General features: G+C 43.8%; 1 protein-coding gene across 1 annotated transcript; it reads left to right on the forward strand.

Annotated features, from left to right (window-relative positions):
* The first annotated feature begins 1,882 nt into the window (after positions 1-1,882).
* LOC109945935 (zinc finger BED domain-containing protein RICESLEEPER 3-like) lies at positions 1,883-3,396 on the forward strand. Its single transcript, XM_020552325.2, has 4 exons — positions 1,883-2,078; positions 2,151-2,333; positions 2,415-2,544; positions 3,373-3,396. The coding sequence occupies exons 1-4, from the start codon at positions 1,969-1,971 to the stop codon at positions 3,394-3,396; spliced, it is 447 nt and encodes a 148-aa protein (XP_020407914.1). The 5' UTR covers positions 1,883-1,968.
* Positions 3,397-18,135: the final 14,739 nt, after the last annotated feature.

Raw genomic sequence — 18,135 nt, forward strand, 5'->3', positions numbered from 1 at the left:
CGGAGTCGTGGCTGTGGGCAAGACGCGATCGAAATCGCTCACTGGCGCTTGACATCGCCTCGGTTCCGCCCCACGCTGTGGACCGGCTCCATCACAACAAATCCACGGGTATGGCTGCTTCCGTTGTCATTGGCTAATCCTTGAGGTGTAGTGTCACGCAGGGGAGGGAATTGTTCTTCGACGGGGACGGGAATTGCTCACCGGAGCCCCTCTGGCATCGGTTTACCGTGGTTCACCGTGGTTGGGGATCTGAGCATGTCAATCGGCGACGTGTAGTAGATTTTCGAGTTCAGGAACGTTAGGACGTTGTGCACTGGCGATTAGACTTGGAATCTGAGTTTGGGGGTGTCAGGCGGAGTTTGGGGGTGTCAGGCGGAGAGCGTCGACGACCTGCTCCCTCGGCGGTGCCACTAGAGATGGCAACGGGTACCCGAAACCTGCAAACCCGATGGGTTTTATCCGGTATAGAGGCGGGTGTGGAAGCATTTTGTCACCCGCGGGTACGTTATTGGACAAAATCATATACCCATCGGGTATATCGGGTACGAGTTCGGCTGCGTAGTACCCATACCCGTCTACCCGTGGGTAGTTTCTACCCGCCAATTCATATACACAGGCCAATATACACATGCAAGCAGGCTAAGTGGCTGACAAGTGGGCCGTCAAGCACTCAAGTCAAGCGGTGAAGCAGGCCTCAACTCAAGCTGTGCGTGTGCGGTACGTTGGATTCCTTGCCTAAAATAGACGCGGCTACTTCGATCTTTGGAGTGCCCATGTGCATGTGCTACGCCGCTGCCGTCTGCGGACCGGTCAAGGCGTCAAGCAAACTGCAAACAGCAAACCCTAGCTCGCTCTCCCAAAACCCCAAGCGGCCAAGCGCCAAGCCCCAACCCGCGCCGCCACCGCTGGCTCACCGCTTGGACCTCGGACGCTCGGTCGGTGGCTCGGTGCTCACTCTCCCAAAACCCCAAGCGCCAGTCGCCTAGTCCCCAACTCCCCATGCTGATTGCTAAGTCGCTGAGACGCTAAGCGCCTGAGCGACAGAGGCATCCTGCTCCTGCATCCATGGCGGTGACCAATGACACCACAAACGACGACGGCCGGTGATGCTTCTTCTTGAACCTCGTTCCTCTTCCTCGTCTTAACCTTGTAGCTCTGCATGACCGCATCTTTGTCTCGCCCTTTGTTGATGCCCCGCCGTCCCAAAGGGACGCCGCTGCCACTTCGACCGAACACCGCCTGCCGGATCCGAAGGACAAGAGCAACAACGGCGACGGAGACCCAAAAGCACCTACTATTTCTTCTTCGTCTCCTGTGCTTCCTACTTCGGCAAAGGACGGCACGGGTGTGGGCAAGCCAAAGGGTGTCACATTCGCTCCTGGAGGTCGACACATCGTGAAGGCTGGTGCTAGCCGGCCTCATCGGTAAGAATATTTATGTGTTGTTAGTATTTTTTGATTGATGGAGGTCGACAGATTTGTATGATATTTAGTTGTTGTTAATTTCTACAGACTGAGAAAAATGTCTACAACTAGTGGGAGTGATGGAAGCAACCAGAGTCAGTGTCCAGCATCTGAAGCACCTATGCAAGAGTCACCATCTGTCACTGATTCTATCAACGATTCAGAGCCAATTGATATAGACGATGAGGATGAAGAGGACAAAGATGTTGTAGCTGGGTCCAAGAGGAAACGAACTTCAGCTGTTTGGAAAGAGTTCACAGAAGTGCGGATTGGAGGCAATGTACATGCAAAATGCAACTATTGCTCCAAGAAGCTTTCAGGATCATCAAAGAATGAGACTAACCACCTTCGTCTCCATTTAAAGTCTTGTGTGCAAAAGAAGATCAAGGTTAATGGAAAGACCATGGCACAGGCTTCTTTGAGGTTTGGAAAAACAGATGCTGGGACAGTTTCAGTTGAGAATTACACCTTTGATCAAGACATAGCTAGACAAGAACTTAGTGCAATGATAGTACTTCATGAGTACCCCTTAAGCATGGTTGACCATGTAGGTTTCCGAAGGTTTGTTGGTGCACTTCAGCCACTTTTTAGGATTGGGACAAGGAACACTATAAGGTATTAGAGTTGTGACTTCTAGTTGTACTTCTAGCTAAAATGTATTTCCTAATGATTTTGCTTTTGTTCTAGATCTGATATTATGGCACAATATGAGTTGGAGAGAAAGAAAGCAATTAAATATATGGCTGGAATTCAATCGAGAGTTGCTATCACCACTAACTTATGGACCTCTGATAATCAAAAAAGAGGTTACATGGCTATTACTGCTCAATTCATTGATGAATCTTGGACCCTTAGAAACATTATCATGAGGTGATAATAGTCTTATAGATCTGATTGCTTGTCATATTTTCCTTATTTTGCTTGTTTCTCATATGTTTACTTATTTTGTAGGTTCATTTATGTACCTGCTCCTCACACCGCTGCAGTCATTAGTGATGAATTATATGAATCCTTGGTTGATTGGAATCTTGATGAAAAGATATCCTCAATTACTCTAGACAACTGCACCACAAATGATGCGGTAATCCCTATACTTGTGAGGAATATTGGAAAGCATAAGTTGTTAAATGATGGTAAATTGTTACACATGCGCTGTTCTGCGCATATTCTTAACTTGATAGTAAAGGATGGGTTAGAGGAGTTGAAAGATGCAATTGAGAACATCCGTGACAGCGTAGCTTATTGGACAGCCACACCTAAAAGGGTTGAAAAGTTTGAGGAAATAGCTAAGTTTGTCAAGGTTGTTGGCAAGAAAAAGATTGGACTTGACTGTAGGACTAGGTGGAATTCTACCTTTAGCATGCTAGAAAGTGCATTGCCCTACAAGGTTGTTTTTGTTAGAGCAAGCCGTGTAGATAGACAGTACACATCTTTGCCAACTGAGGAGGAGTGGAAATTTGCAGAGGATGTTGTGGAAAGGCTTAGGTTGTTCTATAATATCACTAAACTTTTTTCTGGGACAGATTATGTCACAGCTAACATCTACTTCACTAAAATTGCTGAGATTAGAAAGAAAATTAGGCAATGGTCGACTTGTGGCAACCCATTAGTGGAAGCCATGTCAGCTAATATGGTAACCAAGTTTGATAAGTATTGGACTGACATACAAGGGTTAATGGGCATTGCAACTCCGATTCAAGACCACAGTGTTGCTGATTTGTTTTGAGGATTTACTTGGAATATCGGGTCAAGCATGTGAGGACAGTGTTAATGATGTTAAGAACTTGTTAGCTGACTTGATGCGTGAGTACCATGTAGAAGAGGATTTAGAGGGCAGCCAAACATCAACTCCTATAGTTAGCAACAATGATGACTACTTAGCTTCCATTAGTGCACGTGTTGCAAGTAGGAAGCCAGCAAACATGGGGTTTAAATCAGAATTGGACCGCTACTTGGATGAAGAGATGTTGAGCATGCAAACAAAGAACTTTAATGTGTTGGATTGGTGGAAGGTGGCGGGAACTTGATATCCCACTTTGATGATGATTGCAAGGGATATATGCTATCCCTGTTACAACTGTTGTTTCGGAGTCAGCTTTCAGCACCGGGGGTAGAGTTCTTAGTGAGCATCGTAGCAGGCTCACTTCTAAGATGTTGGAGGCTCTCATGTGTTCCCAAAACTGGCTTCGGAACAAGTACAAAGGTATACAGTTGGTTTTTTGTAGTCTCTAGAATTCATATTTTATTTATACTCATGCCTGAAAACTTATACATTTGTGTTTCTAGTTGATGATACGAGCAAGAAACCTGCTACCTTTTGGTCTTGTCTCCAAGACATACAAGAGGGCCTTCAGGTTAATCTTTCTAACTTGTCCTTGTTTAATTAATTTTGTGCCTTCACTGCTAACTATTTCTAAATTTGTTCATGTAGGAGCTTGCCCTTTGAATCAATAAAGTCAAGTCTAAACTCTAACAGCCTATTGCCTGCTGGCTGCAACGTCGATGATGTGATTGTTGTCATGGTCACATGTTTTTTGGTGCATGAAAAACTAGTTCTTTTGGTAGACTGGTAGGCTGGTAGTGGTAAAGTAACTTTTTTGGTGCATGAAAAACTAGTTCTTTTGGTAGCCTGGTACTGGTAGTGGTAAAGTAACGTACGTTCAGAGACAAACGCGTGGCTTATGCGTTGTTGTCTACTCAAACTTTGTTGTGTGGTTAACCAACAATATCTGTGATGCACTGATGCATGTAAGCTGCAACTTTTGAACTTATGGCATGTAATCATGTGACCATGTGAGGCAATGGCATGGCAGTGATTTGAACTGATGTCTTGTACTTTTGCTACTGTTTTTTACCTAACTTAATTAATCTGAATCGGGTGGCTGCCGGGTATGGGTTACCCGTCGGGTAACAATACCCACTCGGGTACGGGTATGGGTAAACATTTCTACCCGCAACCGGGTATGGGTATTGTGTCGGGTATATTTTTTTGTCGCGGGTGCGGGTATGGAAAGACAATACCCGGCGGGTACGTACCTGTTGCCATCTCTAGGCGCCACCCAGTTGGGTCGGGGATAGTGGTGACCTCTGGGTCGTCCGATCAGTTATAGGCAGTCTGAATTAGAAGTGTGTACCCCTTTGCACATAATTGAATCCTGGCCGTTAACTCTAGATCGTACAGAGGATTTTAGATCGTGCGTATGTGAAACCTGTGTCGTAGACCGATAATCCAACGTCAGTGGTCACGTACTGGTTTAATATGAGGTTCATTTAATCTGGTGCGTTGGATTCAGATCTGACGGCCAGAACACCATCCATATCCCTTCAGCCGAATCTTTATGCGTATGAGCCCTCGCGGTTCTGGGGAATTAACCCGTCGTCCACGCATATGTGAAGACCCTCACGGCCAGGCCCTGATCTCTGTGATTTAGACCCCTGAGCTTCCTAGTATTGGTGCGCCCAATCCAGGGAGTTAGAAAAATCTGAGAATCAATTTAGAAAAAGATTTTTAGTGTTTAAATAACCCCAGAACTTGTTTAATTCCTAGAAAATTAATTTTAACTCAATTTTAATCCATTCCAGTCGCAATAATTTTGTTTTAATATTGTTTATCACTTGGTAACTCTGTTTTAACATGAAACCTACATTAAAATTAATCACTTGGCTACTTTTGTACCACACATATAAAACCTTCGGAAAATCATAACTTGTAATGCGTAACTCCAAATTTAGTGATTCTCGAACCTACGGTCTCTTTACGATGTATAGAATATTATCATGCATTATATCTCTATGTTTGGTGTGATGTTAATTTCCCCTGTACTATGTTTGTTTGTATTGTTTCGAGTAGACGAGCAAGTGATCGAGGACCCCTGTACCCAACAGGTGGAAACTGTTGAGCAGGAGCTCGTTGAAGGCAAGTTGTGCCCTTGACCACTTTTATTTACCTAATAATGTTCTCTATAACCATTTTGGCATGCATAGGCTTAATTTTGATGGGATCTAATAGGTCACCCTAGTTTGGTTATCTTTACACCTTGTTTAGCCCTAAATGTTTGGGTAGTCTTTGATATTGCTTTATGTGGTTTGGGTGTTAAGATAACTATTACACATGGTCATTCTTTATTATTATTGTTCTATTCTGTTCATGATAAGACTTTTATGTGAATTGGAACATGGAGCTTAACTTGAGAAATATGTGCCACCACAAGGGTGGAATGAGACACTCTTTGCTGACTAATTAGGAAAGCTAGTGGAGGACTACCTTATCCGAAAGGGGCAAGGGCAGTAGGGGAGTGGTCGGTGTAGCGAGGTTCTCGGGTTGATTTTGCTGCGATGGCGGTCAGACGAGGGATTCCTGCATTGCGCTCCCTAGAAACTATAGCAGATTTTCTGAAGCTAGTGGAACTTTGTAAAGGCCTCATAGACGAAGGTCCTTTATCCTTAACAATTGTGTTGCCTTGTTCTTGATCCACAACATTTGAGAACAAGTGACCAACAATGGCGCCCACCTCCGGTGAACTCACTTCCATGACAGTGACAATGGCTTCGCAAGGGTCTCAAGCCATGGCACCTTCGGCTATGAAGCTGGTGCTCCCAATCACATGCGGTTCAAGTTCTGAGTCAGCTAACAAGAAGCAGAAGAAAGAAGCATAAAGAAGCATGCAACACGTTGGAGTACAAGGACCCTTCATAAGTCCAAGTGGTCACACATACCAATCACCTTCTACCGGGAGGACCTTCAGCTTAAGGATTATCCTCATAATGATGCAATGGTTATATTTTATGTCTTTAAGGGGTTTCTGGTACACAACGTCCTTATAGACACAGGTAGTGCGGCAGATATTATCTTTGCAAAAGCTTTCAGGCAGATGCAAGAGCATGATGATAATATACATGATGCAACGCATCCTTCCTATGGCTTCGAAGGAAGGTAGATAGTGGCACTTGGAAAGATAACAATGCCGCTTACCATCGGCTATGTTCACAATACAAGGACAGAGCAAGTTGTCTTCGACATTGTTGATATGGAATATCCTTACAATGCAATCATTGGTCGAGGGACATTGAATGCCTTCGAATCAATACTTCATCCAGCATATCTATGCATGAAAATACCATCGGACTAAGGTCCCATAGCTGTGCATGGAAGTCATGAGGCTGCTAGAAGGGTTGAAGGAAACTAGACAGATTCAAAGGCTATCAATAACATAGATGAAGCCGAAGCTCATCAATAGTATAAGCATAAAAGAGACAAGGCTGCCTCAGTAGACCAACCGAAGCCCATGCTTCTATGCGAAGACATAGCTGAGCAGAAGGTGTTGCTGGGATCTCAATTGTCTGATGAACAAGAAAAAAACTTTGTTGAGATTTCTGTTCAACAACAAGGATGTCTTTGTTTGGTCAGCCAATGATCTTTGTGGTGCTAACAGAGATGTCATCGAGCATTCGCTTAATGTAGATCCGGCTATCAGGCCAAGAAAGAAGAAGCTTCAGAAGATGTCCGATGACAAAGCCGAAGGTGCACGAAACAAAGTCAAAAGGCTCCTGAGTGCCGGAGTAATTAGAGAGGTAACATATTCAGAGTGGCTGGCCAATACTGTGATGGTGAAGAAGGCTAATGAAAAGTGGATGATGTGCATTGATTTTACAGATCTCAATAGGGCATGTCCGAAAGATGAGTTCCCTTTGCTAGGAATAGACTCCCTTGTGGGCGTCGTAGCCACCTCAGAGCTCATGAGTCTATTGGACTGCTATTCAAGATACCATCAAATTTGGATGAAGAAAGAAGATGAGCCCAAAACAAGCTTCATAACCTCTAGTGGGACTTACTGCTACCTTCGGATGCCTGAGGGGCTCAAGAATGCTGGAGGACGAAGCTTCAGCAGAATGACTGCTAGAGTTCTTTGCTCGCAAATTGACAGGGATGTTCTAACATATGTTGATGATATCATAGTCAAAAGTACTAAGCAAGAAAATCACATCACTGATCTACAAGAAACATTTGCTAATTTTAGAAAGGCAGATCTCAAGCTCAACCCAAAAAAATGTGTTTTGGGGGTGAAGAAGGGAAGTTTCTTGGGTGTCTCGTGTCTACAAAGGGAATTGAGGCAAACCCAAACAAGATAGAAGCAATACTTCGGATGGAGCCACTGAAGTCAAGAAAAGGCGCCCAAAGGCTGACAGGAAGATTGGCTTCATTGAACAGATTCATTTCAAGATCGGCAGAAAGGAACTTGCCATTCTTTGAAGTATTGAAGTCAGCTGAAGTCTTCCAGTGGGGACCAAATCAGCAAAAGGCTTTCGAAGAGCTGAAGCAATACCTAATAGAGCTAACAACTTTAACCCCACCTTCGTCAGAAGCCCCATTGCTGTTGTATGTAGCTTCTTCTCACGCTGCAGTTAGTGCAGCGTTGGTACAAGAAAAGCAAGATGGCCAAGCAAAGAATAAAGTGCCAGTATACTTCGTCTCTGAAGTACTTAGTCAATCAAAGAAAAATTACACAGAGTTGGAGAAGGTACTATATGTTATATTGATGGCCTCAAGGAAGCTTTGGCACTATTTCCAGTCATACCATATCATAGTACCTTCTTCTCAACCTCTCAAAGATATAATAAGGAACAGAGAAGCCACAGGAAGAGTTGGGAAGTGGGCTGCAGAGCTGAATGAATTCACCATAGATTATGTGCATAGGTCTTCAATTCAATCTCAGGCGTTAGCAGATTTCATTGCTGATTGGACGCCAGGGGCTCAGGACGACGAAAGAATAAAAGATGATGAAGTTTGGACAGTGTTTTGTGATGGGTCATGGGAAACCTTCGGTGCAGGAGCAGCTGTCATTCTAATTTCACCATCTAAAATCAGAACCTGCTACGCAGCAAGGCTGGAGTTCAACTGCACAAATAACACTGCAGAGTACAAAGCCCTTCTCTTGGGGCTTCAAAAGCTTAAGGCAAAGGGAATAAGAATGGCAATCTTCAAATCTGACTCACAAGTTATTACAGGCCACATTGACAAAAGCAGCAAAGCAAGAGATCTGAAGCTTGAGAAATATCTCGATACAGTCCGAAGAATGGAAGCATCTTTCGAAGGTTTCTCTGTAAAGAATATCCCAAGAGGAGAAAATGAACATGCAAACCTATTAGCCAAATCAGCGGCACAGGGGCTCCCATTACCCTCAGAAGTATTTTTTGAAATAATAAAAGCACTTTCAGTCGAGCTCATGGAGCGAGCAGTGCTTACGATCTCACTAGTGCACAGTGAAGATTGGAGGACTGAGATTGTGTCTTTCCTAAAAGGCAATTTTCTTTCGGATGACGAATCTTATATCAAAAGAATGGAAGCTAGGACAAGGCCCTACGTAATCATAGAAGGAGAATTGTATAAACAATGAGTTTGCTCTCCATTACTAAAGTGTTTGTCTAGAGCCGAAGGTCAGGAGCTAATGAAAGAGATACATGCAGGACTGTGTGGAGCTCATATTGGGTCCAGGCCTTTACTTGGAAAGGTTTTCAGACAAGGATTTTATTGGCCGAAGGCAGCTTCGGATGCAGCGGATTTAGTTCAAAAAATGTGAAAACTACCATAGGTGTGCCAGAGACCAAAAACAACCTTCGTCTCTAACTCAGCTAATCTAGCCCACCTGGTCATTGCAAAAGTTTGGCCTAGATTTATTAGGCCCACTTCCACCAGCGCAAGAAAATTTAAAATACGTTGTAGTAGTGGAGGAATACTTTTCAAAGTGGATTGAAGCTAAACCTTTAGCTACAATCACCTCGGCCACGGTTCAAAAGTTTTTCTGACAGAATATTGTTTGTCGCTTCGGTGTGCCAAAGGCCATTACAATTGATAACGGAACTCAATTTGATGCCGAAACGTTCAAAGCTTGTTGTAACCAAATCGGTACAAAAATACATTTCACATCAGTGAGACATCCAGAATCAAATGGACTGGTGGAACGAGCTAATGGAATCATAATAACAGGGATAATGAAGTCAATCTTCAATCAGCCAAAAGGAAAGTGGCCAGACGAGTTAATAAAAGTGGTATGGAACCACAACACTGTTGTCTCAAGGTCAACAGGATTTACCCCATTCAAGCTTATGTTCGATGACGAAGCAATAACACCGGAAGAAGCAAGAACGGGTTCAATAAGGACCCTAACTTCGGCAGAAAACGAGGAGGGTTGTAAAATAACAAAAGACACCATAGAAGGGACCAGACTTCAGGCAATAGATCACATCAACAAATATCAAGACGAAACAGTCAAATGGCGTGATCGAAAGGTAAGACTAAAAAAATCAAGCCAGGACACTTGGTACTTCAGAGAGTGGCCAACCCGGATACAGTGGGAAAACTTCACCTCAAATGGGAAGGTCCTTTCTTGGTGGTTTCTTCGTCAAGACCTCGATCATACAGGTTGAAAGACATTATGTGTAAATTTTGTAATTTTCTTATTTTTTCCTTACGACACCCTTTTCCTTTCAAAGAGGGTAGAAAGGTTTTTAATGGGGCCATAGGTTGTAATTTTCATTTTTTGTTCTGCCCTATGCAATACAATGGCCAAATTTCCCCACATGTAAAATGTAACGATCTGGGATTACACCATCGACTGTAAAAAACTATGAACAAGCTCCAAAGTCGTCTCTAAGGGGATGCAGAGCTAGAATGCCACCTAAGTAAAAGGTGAAGAAGCTCCAAAGTCGTTCCTAAGGGGATGCAGAGCTTAGCTCCAAAGTCGTTCCCAAGGGAATGCAGAGCTGAATAACCACCTAAGTGAAAGGTGAAGAGACTCCAAAGTCGTTCCTAAGGGGATGCAGAGTCTGGGTGTGTATTTGCGTGTTTTTTATCTTCGGTATACATGTGCATTCTTCATCACATCATCATTTGCATTCATACAAACATACATTAGGCATTTGTAGATCCATCATCATGACATAAAGCATAAAGCATTAACAGGAAAAGTGAGGATTTTTGCTTTCAATGGGAAAATGCTTCGTATATACGAAGATGCTTCGGCTTAAAGGAAATTTCGTTGGTTATGAGAGCCGATCTTTAATTTTACTCAAGAGGTGCTTCGATATGAATGAAAAGAAAGGAAGGTGTTTTTCGCCTTTGGCTCAAAAGCCTACAAGCATAGGTTTCGTCCACAGCAAAGCAGGCGGCACATGAATGAAAGTTAAAATAGCATTACAAAGCATTTACAAACATTTACAATTATCCGTTTACATTCAATTACAATCTTTTGCCAAATAATACATTTCTCTTCCACAAAGAGTTTCCAAAAAGTGTTTCTACAGATATCAACAAGGGAAGCCTCTAAAAGCCTTCTTCAAACGATCAGACTTAGCTCGGTCTACTAGCCTTCGGCACCATTACCCTGAAGAATGACGAAGGAAAGGGTAATGAGGGATATGGTAAGGAAAAACATAAAATAAAAGAATAGAGGTAAAGAGCTATACTTTGTTGAGTAGATTTCGAGCTTCGTTTCCAGCTAACTCGCGGCTGCCCTTAGCCCAGATTTGAGTGATAAACCTGTTGCCTATGCTTCGAGCTTCGGCTGAAATATCAACTAAGTCCGATGGTGAAAGGATGAAATTTGGCCTGTTAACGGCCCTTGCGTGGTTGCATCCGACTTTTATGAAACTAGCGGTCGTACCACGAGAAGCCACTAGCGCACAGAAGTCACCATGGCTAGTTATGACTTCATCGAGGATGTCAACCTCTTTCTCGACGCATTCAAGAGCTCCGGGGACATCTTCGGCAGAGAGGCTGGCTTCCTCGGATGCAGCTCCAACTGAATTGAATATACTCTTTAGTCGAGCAGTGCATTGGCTTGCAAAGTCAAAACATTTATCCTTGAGAGTTCTGAGTGCTTCACTGAGCTTTAGGTTTTTCTCAGCCTCAACCTTGAGTGTCATGTTCAAAGCTACGGTTTCACGGTTGAATTGGCTGGAGTTCTCTTCCAAAAGCTTCTGAGCCTCTTTCAGCTCCTTGCTCCATTTCTTATTCTGAGTCTGCGCTTTGGCAAGCGATCCTTCGGCTGAATGCAGCAAATCATCTTTTTCTTTTAAAGAATTTTCAAGTTTCTTGATCTTATCTTCGAAACCCTTGACAACAATTTTGTTCTTTCTGTCTTCATCATCTTGTTGCATTTTCAAAGCCTTGCTTAATAATAAACTCTGTAAAATGAATTGAAGTTACAATACCTAAGTCAACACGAAGATATCAACGGTAACTCGCAAAGGGACCTTACTTTGAAGTTCGAGTAAAATAAGTTGTTGATGATGTGCTGGCTTCTGTAGCAGCTGATGTCTTTTTCAAGCTTCGGGAATCCAATACTCTTGGACAGGGTGCTTATAATTTTAGCACCGGCGCGGTCATGGATGCATCCCACAATTTCTTCATCGATCCCGCCGAAGAGCATTGACCCCGGCTTGTAGTCGCAGGAGATAGCAAATTCTTTTAGCTCTGATATGTCCTCTTCGGAGAGTTGTTGGCCGCCCAAGTGCCGTAGGTTGAAATTCACACCTTTCGAAGAGGTTTCTTCAATTTTCTTCCCCTTATCAGAAACTACTGCGGGTACCTCTTTCTCTACAACCACGTCTGATATGAGTCTGTCGATTTCGGACAGGGTGGTTGTGAGATTTTCGTCTTCGGCAGCAACGGTAGATTCAGCATCAGTCAATTTAGTAGCTTTTTCTGCCGAAGCTGAGGGTGGGGTATGTTCAATGGCTTCCAGTATATTCAGCATACGTCGTTTCTTCTGGCCCCCATTTCCCCCTCGGCAGCCGAAGAGATTTCCCTTGTCTATAAGAGGCTAGTTAGTACCAACCTCAGAGGACTTAGCAGTGCAAATGGGAAAGACTCAGTCATTACCTTCAAAATCTTTGAGACCTCAGCAGCAGAAGACGAAGAAAGGCTTGCAGTCTGCTTCAGCACATCTTGCATCTTCGTCTTCTCAGAGGACATTTTGGCAAGCTTCCGTTTTTTGGGAGCCGATACTTTTGGCTCCGGTACAATTTTTCGCTTCTTCAAAGCCTTTTGGTCCTCTTTAACCGACCAGACAGCTTGCCTACTAAGGATACTGACAATCCTCTTCCTCTTGACTCCTCTGGCCCCTTCATCAAGCCGCTCGTAGTCAGGATACTCAAAGTTAAGAGCATCCATTACACAGTTCAGCCTTCGTTTCGGCCGGGTGCCGAAGGCAGCAGTCATTAGCTGATCTTCTTTCTTCGTATAGTTTCCAAGAATTCCATTGCACATGGTTTCTATCAATTCTAACCATTCAGTGCATGGTTCTTTAAATCTTTTCTGAAAATTGAAATGGTACGAAAGACGAACAAGCTCGTATTTCTTCCCCTCTTCTTTCTTCTTCGGCATTCCCCAGCCGCCAGAAGTAGGGAACGTCCTGTTTGCCAGGTATTCTTGTACCAAATCTTTCGTGCCAATATGCTCAGTCATGACCCTAAATTCCAATTCAGCTAGTTGGCAAGGAGACCCCAGTTGCATGTTGCACAGAGGCCGAGTCATCCCGAAGTTCAGTCTTAGTGGACCCATCACCATGCTCATAAGCTTTTCCCTCTTCTTCTCGTCTGCCTTGACGTAAAACCATTCACTCGTCCAACCAGTGGGCCACTTGGTTCGGTAGCCTATCACGGGGGCCTTCGTATCCTTCCGGTATGCAAAGTTGTAGCATCCGAAATTTTTGTGGAGATCGTCAGCTCTTGCCTTTGTCTGATAATGAAGTTCATGAACACGGCAAAAACCTTTGGTGTTAGCACTCTTCCCTTGGCTTCGGAGAGTCCAAATGTAAACGCTAAGCCTGACGATAGCGTTCGAGGTCAGCTGATGGAGATATATCTCAAATTTCTTTAAAACTTCCCCTACCATCTCGTAAAGGGGGAACCGAAGCCCCGCCCTGAAGAAGCTCTTGAACACCACAACTTCATCTTCCTTTGGCCCTGGAATTATTTCTTCTCCAGCAAAGTGAATCAATGCATTATCATTCTCTCCAAAATAACCCAGTTTCTTCATCACAATCAGATCCTCTGCTTTTACTGTGGATTTTTCAAATTTAACATGACTAGGCTTAGTTGGGCACAGAATACTATCGTCCTCTTCACTTTCGTTGTCACTCTCAACTTCGGCCACAGCTTGTTCAGCTTCGGCGTTAGAGGTACCTTCAGCAATAGCTCACTCTTGTACAACCAGCCTTGATCGCCTCATCATTTCTGATATGGGTGCTATCTCAGTTACTTCAGTTTCATCTCCCAGACGGGACACTGAAAGGGAAATAGACTTACACCTTTTCCTAAATGATTTTGGTGGTTGAATTGCCCAACACAAATAATTGGACTAACAAATAATTGGAGTTCTACAGGTGCAAAAGGTTCAACACAAACCAAAAAAAAGTCCAAGAAAGGTTTCAAATAAAAAGAGCAAAAGACATCCGAAGGCTACCCTGGTCTGGCGCACCGGACAGTGTCCGGTGCACCAGGGAGATCAACTCCAAACTTGCCACCTTCGGGAATTTGGGAAGCCACTCCGCTATAATTCACCGGACTATCCGGTGTAGCACCGGACTGTCCGGTGTGCCAAGCGGAGCAACGGTCACCAGCGCAACGGTCGAGTTCAACGGTCGGCTGACAACGCTACAGTGCGCGAACTACGCGCGCAGAAGTCAGAGCAGGCGCAGATGGCGCACCGGACAGTGAACAGGACCTGTCCGGTGCACCACTGGACTGTCCGGTGGCCCACATGTCAGAAGCTCCAATGGTTGAACCCTAATGGTTAGGTGATGTGGCTGGCGTATCGGACTGTCCGGTGCGCCATACGACAGCAGCCTTCCCCAACAGCCATTTTGGTGGTTGGGGCTATAAATACCCCCAACCACCACTCCTCAAGACACCCAAGCATTCACTACTCCTCATTCAATACAAGAGCAATACACAACACTCCAAGACACAAATCAAAGCCACCGATCGAATCAAAGTCCACAATTCAACTCTAGTTTTTAGGACTTGTGAGAAGATCGACTTGTGTTCTTTTGTTGTTCTTGTTGCTTGGTTGGCTTTCTTCTTTCTCTCATTCTTACTCTCAAAGCCTTGTAAGCTAAGCAAGGGACACCAATTGTGTGGTGGTCCTTGCGGGGTCTAAGTGACCCGGGAAATCAAGGAAGGAAGCTCACTCGGTCTAAGTGACCGTTTGAGAGAGGGAAAGGGTTGAAAGAGACCCGGTCTTTGTGACCACCTCAACGGGGAGCAGGTTTGCAAGAACCGAACCTTGGTAAAACAAATCACTGTGTCATCCGCTCTTATTCGCTTGTGATTTGTTTTCGCCCTCTCTTTCGGACTCGATTATATTTCTAACGCTAACCCCGACTTGTAGTTGTGCTTAAACTTTATAAATTTCAGATTTGCCTATTCACCCTCCTCTAGGCAACTTTCAATTGGTACGAGAGCCCGGTACTTCATTAAGAGCCTAACCGCTCGAAGTGATGTCGGGAGCTCACGCCAACAAGGAGATGGTGACCGGCGAGAAGCCCGCCACAAGCCACGGGAAGGCTCCATCGGGGGAGTCCGGTAACAAGAAGAGAGAGGAATCACCTCCCCGCGTCAAGTCGCACCGAAGTGGCGACAAGAAGAAGAAAATAAAGAAAGTGGTCTACTACGAGACTGATTCTTCATCGCCCTCCACCTCCGGCTCTGACACGCCTTCCGTCACTTCTAAACGCCATGAGCGCAAGAAGTTCAGTAAGATCCCCTTACTCTATCCTCGCATTTCCAAACGCACAGCTTTACTTTTCGTCCCACTAGGCAAACCACCGGTTTTTTACGGTGAATATTATTGTATGTGGAGTGATAAAATGAGGCACCATCTAACCTCACTCCACGCTAGTATTTGGGACATTGTTGAGTTTGGTGCGTAGGAACCATCCGTAGGGGATGAAGGCTATGATTCGTACGAGGTAGCCCAAATACGGCACTTCAACTCCCAAGCCACTACTATACTCCTCGCCTCTCTAAGTCGAGAGGAGTATAATAAGGTGCAAGGGTTGAAGAGTGCCAAAGAGATTTGGGACGTGTTAAAGACCGCGCACGAAGGAGACGAGGTGACCAAGATCACCAAGAAGGAAACGATCGAGGGGGGAGCTCGGTCGCTTCATGCTTCATCAAGGGGAGGAGCCACAAGCAATGTACAACCGGCTCAAAACCTTGGTGAACCAAGTGCGCAACCTCGGGAGAACCAAATGGGATGACCATGAAATGGTCAAGGTTATTCTAAGATCACTTGTATTTCTTAATCCTACACAAGTTTAGTTAATTCGTGGTGATCCTAGATACAAGCTAATGTCTCCCGAGGAGGTTATAGGAAAATTTGTGAGCTTTGAATTGATGATCAAAGGCTCCAAGAAAATCATTGAGCAAGGCGCCTCCTCCACACTCGAAATGCAACCTGTCGCATTCAAGGCGACGGAGGAGAAGAAAGAAGAGTCTACATCAAGTAGGCTCCCCATCAACGCCTCCAAGCTCGACAACGAGGAGATGGCGCTCATCATCAAGAGCTTCCGCCAAATCCTCAAGCAAAGGAGGGGGAAGGATTACAAACCCCGCTCCAAGAAGGTTTGCTACAAATGTGGTAAGCCCGGTCATTTTATCGCTAAATGTCCTTTGTCTAGTGATAGTGACAGGGATAACGACAAGAGGGGAAATAAGAAAGAAAAGAAGAAGTACTACAAGAAGAAGGGCGGCGATGCCCATGTTTGTCGGGAGTGGGACTCCGACGAGAGCTCCACCGACTCCTCCTCCGACGAGAACGCCACCAACATCGCCGTCAACAAGGGCCTTCTCTTCCCCAACGTCGGCCACAAGTTCCTCATGGCAAAGGACGTAAAAAAGAAGGTAAAATCTAGAGCTTCCACTAAATATGCAACATCTAGTGATGAGGCTAGCTCTAGTGATGATGAGGATGATTTGCTCACCCTTTCTGCCAACTTAAACATGCAACAAAAGGAAAAATTGAATGAATTGATTAGTGCTATTCATGAGAAGGATGAACTCTTGGATAGCCAAGAGGACTTCCTTATTAAAGAAAATAAGAAGCATGTTAAAGTTAAAAATACTTATGCTCAGGAGATAGAAAATGTGAAAAATTGACTAATGAGCTAAGCACTTGCCATGACACTATTTCCAACCTTAGATGTGAAAATGATAAATTGATTGCCAAGGTTGAGAAATTAAATGTTAGTGATGATTCTCTTGTCAACCTTAGAAATGATAATGCTAATTTGATTGCTAAGATTGACAAATTGAATGCATCTCTCTCTAGCCTTAAAATTGAGAATGAAAAAATAATTGCTAAGGCTAAAGATTTAAATGTTTGCAATGTTTCTATTTCCAATCTTAGAAATGAGAATGCTATTTTACATGCTAAGATTGTTGAATTAAATACTTCAAACCCTCTACATCTACCGTTGAACATGTCACTATTTGCACTAGATGTAGAGACATTAATGTTGATGCTATTCATGATCACCTAGCTTTAATTAAACAACAAAATGATCACATAGCTCAACTTAGTGCTAAGATTAATGAGCATGACTTAGAAAATGAAAAAAATTAAATTTGCTAGAAGCATGTTCTATAGTGAGAGACGCCCTGGCATTATAGATGGCATTGACTTCCAAAAGGGAGAAAATGTCAAACTTAATGCCCCTAAAAAATTGTCTAATTTTGTTAAGGGTAAGGCTCCCATGGTTCAGGATAACGAGGGTTACATTTTATACCCTGTCGGTTATCCCGAACACAAAATTAGGAGAATTCACTCTAGGAAGTCTCACTCCGGCTCTCATCATGCTTTTATGTATAAGAGTGAGGCATCTAGCTCTAGGCAATCAACACATGTAAAATTTCCTAAAAGGAAATCTCCTATTGCATCAAATGATCATAACATTTCATTTAAGACTTTTGATGCAACATACGTTTTAACTAACAAATCAGGCAAAATAGTTGCCAAATATGTTGGGGCCAAACATAAGGGCTCAAAGACTTGTGTTTGGGTACCCAAGGTGCTTGTTTCTAATGTCAAAGGACCCAAGACCGTTTCGGTACCTAAGAACAAGGCCTAAATTTGTTTTGTAGGTTTATGCATCCGGGGGCTCAAGTTGGATAATTGACAGCGGCTGCACAAACCACATGACTGGGGAGAAGAGGATGTTCTCCTCCTATGAGAAAAACCATGACCCCTAAAGAGCTATCACATTCAGGGATGGAAATCAAGGGTTGGTCAAAGGACTTGGTAAAATTGCTATATCACCTGACCATTCTATCTCCAATGTTTTTCTTGTAGATTCTTTAGATTACAACTTGCTTTCTGTTTCTCAATTATGCAAAATGGGCTACAATTGTCTTTTTACGGATATAGTTGTTACTGTATTTAGAAGAAGTGATGATTCAGTAGCATTCAAGGGAGTGTTAGAGGGTCAGCTATACTTAGTTAATTTTAATAGAGCTGAACTCGACACTTGCTTAATTCCTAAGACTAACATGGGTTGGCTCTGGCATCGCCGACTAGCCCATGTTGGGATGATGAATCTTCATAAGCTTCTAAAGGGAGAACACATTTTGGGACTAACAAATGTTCATTTTGAGAAAGACATGATTTGTAGCG

Source organism: Zea mays, chromosome 4, assembly GCF_902167145.1.
Source record: "Zea mays cultivar B73 chromosome 4, Zm-B73-REFERENCE-NAM-5.0, whole genome shotgun sequence".
Lineage (NCBI taxonomy): Eukaryota > Viridiplantae > Streptophyta > Magnoliopsida > Poales > Poaceae > Zea > Zea mays.

Coding starts and splice junctions, on each gene's coding strand:
- LOC109945935 (XM_020552325.2), top strand. CDS start 1,969: ATGATAGTACTTCATGAGTACCCCTTAAGCATGGTTGACCATGTAGGT. Junction 2,079..2,150: donor GGGACAAGGAACACTATAAG/GTATTAGAGTTG, acceptor CTTTTGTTCTAG/ATCTGATATTATGGCACAAT. Junction 2,545..3,372: donor ACTGCACCACAAATGATGCG/GTAATCCCTATA, acceptor TGTTGCAAGTAG/GAAGCCAGCAAACATGGGGT.